Source organism: Natrix helvetica, assembly GCF_964273705.1.
Source record: "Natrix helvetica genome assembly, chromosome: 2".
In the NCBI taxonomy this organism is placed as follows: domain Eukaryota; kingdom Metazoa; phylum Chordata; class Lepidosauria; order Squamata; family Natricidae; genus Natrix; species Natrix helvetica.
The window spans coordinates 197,728,134-197,735,295 of record NC_138552.1 but is presented as its reverse complement, the minus strand read 5'-3'; the positions used below and the strand labels follow the sequence as shown (position 1 = coordinate 197,735,295).

Below are 7,162 nucleotides of genomic sequence, written 5' to 3'. Positions count from 1 at the left end.
AACACTGACATTTCATGAAACATTCATGTTTGAATGACAGAGTGCCTTTTAGAAATCAAAGGACAATTTGAGGGAAAGATTCATCTCTGTATGACACTAAGTTATTACATTTTCCCCTTGTTTTGTAATGTTTCAAATCCAACTGTAACTCAACTTGAAGCTCTTTCTTAATCCAATATCTGATGGATCTACTGAAGCATACCCGAACACCAGTACTGGGATTCAATTTTTTTTACCACCGGTTCTGTGGGTATGGCTTGGTGGGTGTGACATAGTTTGTTGGGCGTGGCAGGGGAAGGATATTGTAAAATCTCCATTTCCTCCCCACTCCAGGGGAAGATTATGGCAAAATCTCCATTTCCTCCTGATCAGCTGGGACTCAGGAGCAGAGAATAGATGGGTGCTGGGCCAGTAAAAGGTGGTATTTACCAGTTCTCCAAACTACTCAAAATTTCTGCTACCGGTTCTCCAGAATTGGTCAGAACTTGCTGAATATCACTTCTGCCGAACACTGGTAAAACCCAAATATTTTAGAGTTTAGTTTTAGGTTCTCTGATCAGTTCGGCCTTTTATACTTGTTATGATAGTAATGTAATCAACATAGGCTATTATAGTTAAATTGGCCCAGAATCAGATATATCAAACAGGACTTACTGTATATAAGAATAACACTTATCATGCAAGGGGAAACCCAATGTGCCAACAAAAGCAGAATACAGAATAAAGTATGTTTGCTCTAATATTGCAGGCACGCTCAACGTCGGATTGAACAATTTGAGGAAATGACGTAGGTCTAGCAATTAAGAATTCTTCCAGACTAGGCCTTTTATTTCTTTTAATAAAGCCTATTTGTCTCCTTCACAAAATGTTATGGCAAGTGGAATCCAGTACTGCCAATATGAAAGCAGACAATATTCTTGATTAAGAAAAGAAGCAAAGCTAGGATCACTGAACAATATATTCTGATTGACAGCATAGGACCCTCCCCCTCCCCATCTGATAGCACCCCGATCCGCAATTGAGGCTTCCAAGAAGTTAGGTGCTTCCCTAATTAAATGCATGGTGCTTAGTTAGTACACTTTTACTTCAGCGTAGAGGTTGCCCTTTTTCTTCGGAGAGGATTACAGGTAGTCCTCAACTTACAACAGTTTGCTTAGTGACCATTCAGTTACATCACTGAAAAAACGACTTATGACCGTTTTCCACACTTACGACTGTTTGCAGCAGCAGCCCCGAGGTCACGTGATCAAAATTCAGATGCTTGGCTATGGACTCATATTTATGAGGGTTGCAATGTCCAGGGGTCATGTGGGGACCTTCTGACAAGCAAAGTCAATGGGGAAGCCAGGTGTCACATTTAATAACAACAGCAGTGATTCACTTAATAGATGTGGCAAGGTAGATCATAAAACAGGGCAAAATTCATCAAACAAATGTCTCACTCGGCTGCATGAATTTTGGGCCCTATTGTGGTCGCAAGTCAAGGACTGCCTGTATTCAACTGGGTGTTCTGACCGAGGCTTCCCAAAAGCATGAAGCAAACTCCTTGTCCCCAAAAAAACCTCTTTTATTAATTTACTGTGAATTCTGCTCATTCACATCCAGCAAAATCTTTCAAGGGAGGATTTACAGTCACAGGCCTTATCTGGCTTGGAGAGCCGACAGGCCGATATCTGCAAAACTTGGTAAGGAGTCTCGGAAAGTCACAAACCCATTAAGCGAACTGTCGCCTGCAAATTCCACTTCCCTTTCGTTCCTCTTTTATTTCCTCTGGGAGGGGCCGTTCATTGTCCACCTGTGGCCTTACTCCCAAGTCGACCTGTTCCTTAGCTGCTCATTTCGTCTGGCAACTCTACGCATGCATACACTGGGAATAGGCTCCAGCTGTTCGTCTGCCTCACTGATGTCTGACTCTGAAGGTAACTGATAACTGGCATACGGCTCTGGCCCTCTCTCTGCCTCTGATACAGAGCCCTCATCAAAGCCTTCCCCAGACTCCAGGACTGGCCCATGTCCCCCCACAACCTCCTCACTGTCTGAATGTACTGCCAGCTCCACTGGTGGGCCACAACACTGCATCCCACCGTCACATACAGAATGTTGCCAACAAACATCCCAAGAAGGAAGTGTCATTTGTTGTATGCCCTGCTTTTTACTGGCATACAAATCAAGTCAAATCTTTATTACTGTCAAAGACCAGGAAAATTACTGGCATGCAACAAAAGTAGCATGCCAAGAATGTATTCATCGATCTTCCTGCCTGGCAGGCTGTCCAGAGTCCAGTTCAAATGGAGAAGATGGCTTTTCCTCCTTTCTCTCAGGGCAACGGAGTGATAGCAGAATAAGGATTTCGAAATGGGGGGTGGAAGTATGTGCACGATACACAGAAAATCCTCTCAGTGGCACTCAGACGATGGACCGATGGAGCCTTGATCCGTATATATTCTCATGGATTCTGCTAGGTTGCGATTAAGTGGAATAACTCAAATTGTCTGAGAAATAAGCGGACAGGGCTGACAGTGGAATGACATAGTTGGCATTTATTTTGGTGAGCTCTGTGTTCTCAAGCCTGTGAAATGAAAGGACTTATTGTATGTGTATTTACATTTTGGCTTCGTTGTCACTTATGGCATCAAGGTAAAACACACAACGCTTTTATTCTAGCAATCAAGCTTATTTGTCCAGGCATTTTACCCTTGGGTTCATGTCAACAGAGCATAGCAAAAATCCTGGTTCTCTTTAATGCCATGTCAAGCACGTGTTTTTTTTTTAAAACCTATGTAAAATCTTGGCTTTGGAAACAAGGGAAAGACATCACTTATAAAATATATTTGACATTGTATGAGTAATTAGATGAAAAAGTCAGTTTTCAAAATGTATATGTTTATCCTTTCTTACAAACATTGCTTCTTATTGGTTCCTGTGAATCTTGACAAGACTGGACAATATTGCAGCTGAAAGAAATTCAGGGAAACACATCTTCATAAACATGCTAATTATCTATCATTAATTTTAATTCCCCCCCCCCATTAAGTACGTACTCAGATAAAGCTTACCTTCCTAAACATCCCTGGTACAGGTAGTCCTCGACTTACAACAGTTCATTCAAAGTTAAAACAGTGCTGAAAAAAGGGACCTGTGACCATTATTCACTCTGACAACATTGCAGCATCCCTGCAGTCACATGATCAAAATTCAGATGCTTGGCAACCGGTTCTTATTTATGACAGCTGCGGTGTCCTGGGGTGATGTGACCACCTTTTGCAACCTTTGTCAAGCAAAGTCGATTTGGGAAACCAGATTCACGTAACAACCATGTACTAAATGAACAACTGCAGTGAGTCACTTAACAATTGTGGCAAGGCAGGTCATCAAATGGAGCAAAACTCACTTCACCAATATTTTACTTAGCAACCGAAATTTTGGGCTCTATTGTGGTTGTAAGTTGAGGACTACTTGTAATGCTGAAATCCTATCTGCCATCAGGACGTGTTCGCACAACACTTATTTCCCCTTTTTCTCTTTCTGTGGTCAATCTGCATGGCGGATTACATCTCTCTCTCTGGTCTTACTTGCCCAGGTTTATGTGAAGCCATAAAGGTAGCGTTCTCTTCAGAACGTTCAGGCTATGGTGTAGCTGTATTCAGTTTCTGATTCATGATATCCTGGAGATGCAGATGTTGGCCCCACATCTACTACTGGAAAGACAGATTCCATATGAACTTCAGCAGCAGTATTATCCCTAAGTTCAATTAATTTAAGTGTGAAATGTTCCTCTCTGAATGGACTTGGAAGAAGCAACAATGACTATCCAGAAAACTGAATTTAAGGATAGAATAAGAGCAAGAGAATTGAAAGAACTATTAAGGCATTTGAAGAGATCAACTTCCTTTTTTCATCATTTGCCTGCAGAGGTAGAAGACAGAGACTAGCATACCACACACAGTTTATCTACTGGAAGCACAAGCCTGCATTCAGAAAAGCACTTTGTATAAACATTAATGTGATGTGTCTTACCCTCCCACCCGCATACACTTTTAGCCCTTTTCAAATTTCAGAAATTATATTCACAAAAGCTATTGAATTTTTTTTCCTGTTTTTTAAAATTAGTATACTCGTAACAAATAAATGACCTGCTGCAATTTTACAATAAATATTAAAACATTTTAAACCGTCTTGTTTTGCAGGTAAACAATAGCAAAAATTGTATGTCAGAATCTGTACATAAGATTTAAAATTCTGGTGTGTTAAAAAAGTAAGCAGTTCAAAACCAAAGTATCACCATAAATAGTTAAAAGACAGGAGGATAATACAAAATGTTCTCTTAAGTGGTACAGTTTAAAGCCACCTAACAGAACCTCATTATAAATTTTACAGCCATTGAAATAATCCACTGTATTATCTATTACAAATTAAACATGGGCTAAGAGAGGACATGGTCTGGTCAATATGGTAAATGGTAAGAAAAAGAAAAAAAAAGGTAATGAGATGATGTAATTCATATGTAAGACAGTGCATGCAATTTCACTCCAAACAGTACCTGTCTTTAACTCAGTTTTTGGTTTGTACTAACTAAATCATACACTCTAAGCAGTGAAAGTTTGCATCTAAGTTTTATACACCAACTTTCCCCATGTCAGTAATAAAATGCATAGGGTGAGATTAGTCATATCATAAATCATGACTTCTCTCAATCAATGCTACAGCATTATACTGTATTTCCATGTACTGATAAATATTGGTAGCTTTAGAGTCCTTGATGTACTACTTACAGTACAATAGACTTGCCTTCTTCTGACTCAGTCAGATTTCCTCACTCTTCACCAAATACGATGGACCTTAGAAAAAAATCCTTATGTATTATATAAACTACCAGTGTTTCTCCGAAAATAAGACCTGGTCTTATATTAATTTTTGCTTCAAAAGACCCATTGGGGCTTATTTTCAGAAACATACGGTACTAAAAGCATACGTTGGGCTGACAATCTTAACTGGGGCTTATTTTGGGGTAGGGCTTATATTATGAGCATCCTGAAAAATCATGCTAGGGCTTATTTTCCGATTGAGTTTTATTTATGGAGAAATACGGTATTTTTCCCTATTACTTTCAACTATTCGGATACAGGTACGTCTCTTCCTCTAAAAAAAGAAGCAATACAAACCGGGCATGTAAGTAATCTTCGTTAAAAATTAATCTGTATAATTTGCAGTTAAAAATTAAGACACTAAAGAAGTTGGATCAGTGTCATTTTCCGAGATGCTGTCAACTAAGCTGTCCTTGTTCAAGCAGTTCCTTGTATATTTTCATCCGAATTGATGGTCTGGATAAAAGTTCTCTTATCTGATTCACTTTGGCCAACAGGGGCAACAATTCTCTATGCAAAGCTTCCTTTACTAGAGCTGTTTCAGGGCTCTTCCCTAAAGGGAAAAAGAATAACATCACATATTTGTATAGAATTAATAGTGATTAAAATGTTATGGAACAAATTGCCAAAAATACACCATTGTGCGGAAAGTACATAATTTTGCTTGAATGCATTTTTTTTTTACTGTGAAGGGTAATCAGAGACAAATACAATTTATGTGTGAAAATTGTACTTAAAAATGAAGCATGATATGAGATTCAATATCCAGTTACATTCTATTGGGTAACAGTAATTGTGGTTCATATTAAGATTTCAGTACTGACTGCTCTTCAACACAATAATTGCCTTCTTCTCCAACAAAACACTTTATTTAGTTCTGCTGAGCAAAATTCAAGATACTGTTTCTTTGGCCATTCGGTTTGCTTCCAGGCGGCACAGAAAGAAAGCAATGGAGAAATAACTCTGTAGTCAAGAATACAAGAAAGATGGCACTTTGGGGGATCACGTCTCTCTGTCCTTCTTGTCCTTTCCTCTCTCAGTCTTATCTTCTTTCCCAGAGTTCAGTAGTTTTTTTTAATAATCATTTTCAGTAGCATTGGCATCTGTCTCTTGTAAAGCTCTGTGTTCTCAGTTCAGAAATGATATCTGATAGCAAACCATAATCATGCCAGCGAGAACAACTCTGAAGAGTAGAGAGCAGAGACATGGATATTGGTGCTACAGCCCTGCCTTTTTGTCCTCCAAAACAGTCATTTTCTACTAATGTCATTCTCGCTTTCTTGGCTATTTCCAATAGCCACCTCCTCAGTTTTCACTGGGATCCCACAATCATTTTGAATGTTTTTGTTTTGAGTTTCTTCTAGATACTGCTGTACCGCCTTGAGGACCGCAGTCTCCACCAGTTTTTTGCTGAGGCTCAGCAATTCTGCATCATCTGGCTCTGCCCCCTTTTTGTCACCTGTACACCACAACAGACAAAAATCAGTAAATCTAAGCAGGGAAAACTGCATGCAAATACACACTTCTGTGGAAAAGCTCCTCAGTACATGGGATATACATTCATCAGGGTGTTCTTGTTTTCTTTGGTTTTAAACCCCTGAAAACCCTTCAGGATGAAACAAAAAAGGAGCCCCTGGTGTTCTCTGAGCTTGGTTTTTTTCTTGCAGACGTTTTATTAGCCAAACTAGGTAACTAGGTCTCTCAGTTCAACTCAATTCAACCCTGAGTATACTGTATTTTTGGGGGGATAAGACACACTTTTTTCCCTCAAAAAAGAGGGTGAAAATCTGGGTGTGACTTATATACTGAAAACAGCAGTTTTTGCCTCCTGAAACCCTGCCGCCTTCACCAAAATGGCCATGCATAGCCTTTAGGAGGTACTCCCCACACCCAATGAGCATTCTACAAGCCTCCTAAAGGCTATTCATGCCCTTTAAAAAACAGGGCTGTTTTTGCAAAAAATGGGCCATTTTGGGAGGTCTACAGCAGTGGTTCTCAACCTTCCCAATGCCGCGACCCTTTAATACAGTTCCTCATGTTGTGGTGACCCCCAACCATAAAATTGGTGTCTCGGTTCCTAAAACCATCGAAAATATATGTTTTCCGATGGTCTTAGGTGACCCCTGTGAAAGGGTCGTTCAACCCCCAAAGGGGTCCCGACCCACAGGTTGAGAACCACTGGTCTACAGAGTGCAAAAATCTTTTTTTTTATTTGCCTCTTCAAAATCTTGGTACATCTTATACGTTGCGTCTTATACTCCGAAAAATACGAGAAATATTATCTTATGTTGAAAAAA

The 7,162-nt window shown here is 39.7% G+C and overlaps 1 protein-coding gene across 2 annotated transcripts in view; it reads right to left on the bottom strand.

The window, feature by feature from the left end:
- Positions 1–3,871: 3,871 nt before the first annotated feature.
- AKAP7 (A-kinase anchoring protein 7) overlaps positions 3,872–7,162 on the bottom strand; it is a 79,643-nt gene continuing 76,352 nt past the window's right edge. The window contains exon 8 of one of the 2 annotated variants that reach the window (XM_081942859.1): positions 3,872–5,418. In XM_081942859.1, coding sequence (XP_081798985.1) covers positions 5,264–5,418 — 155 coding nt within the window. In that variant the 3' untranslated portion in view covers positions 3,872–5,263. Of the gene's footprint in view, positions 5,419–5,712; positions 6,325–7,162 lie in introns of those variants that run through there. The other variant, XM_081942858.1, reaches the window with a different exon arrangement.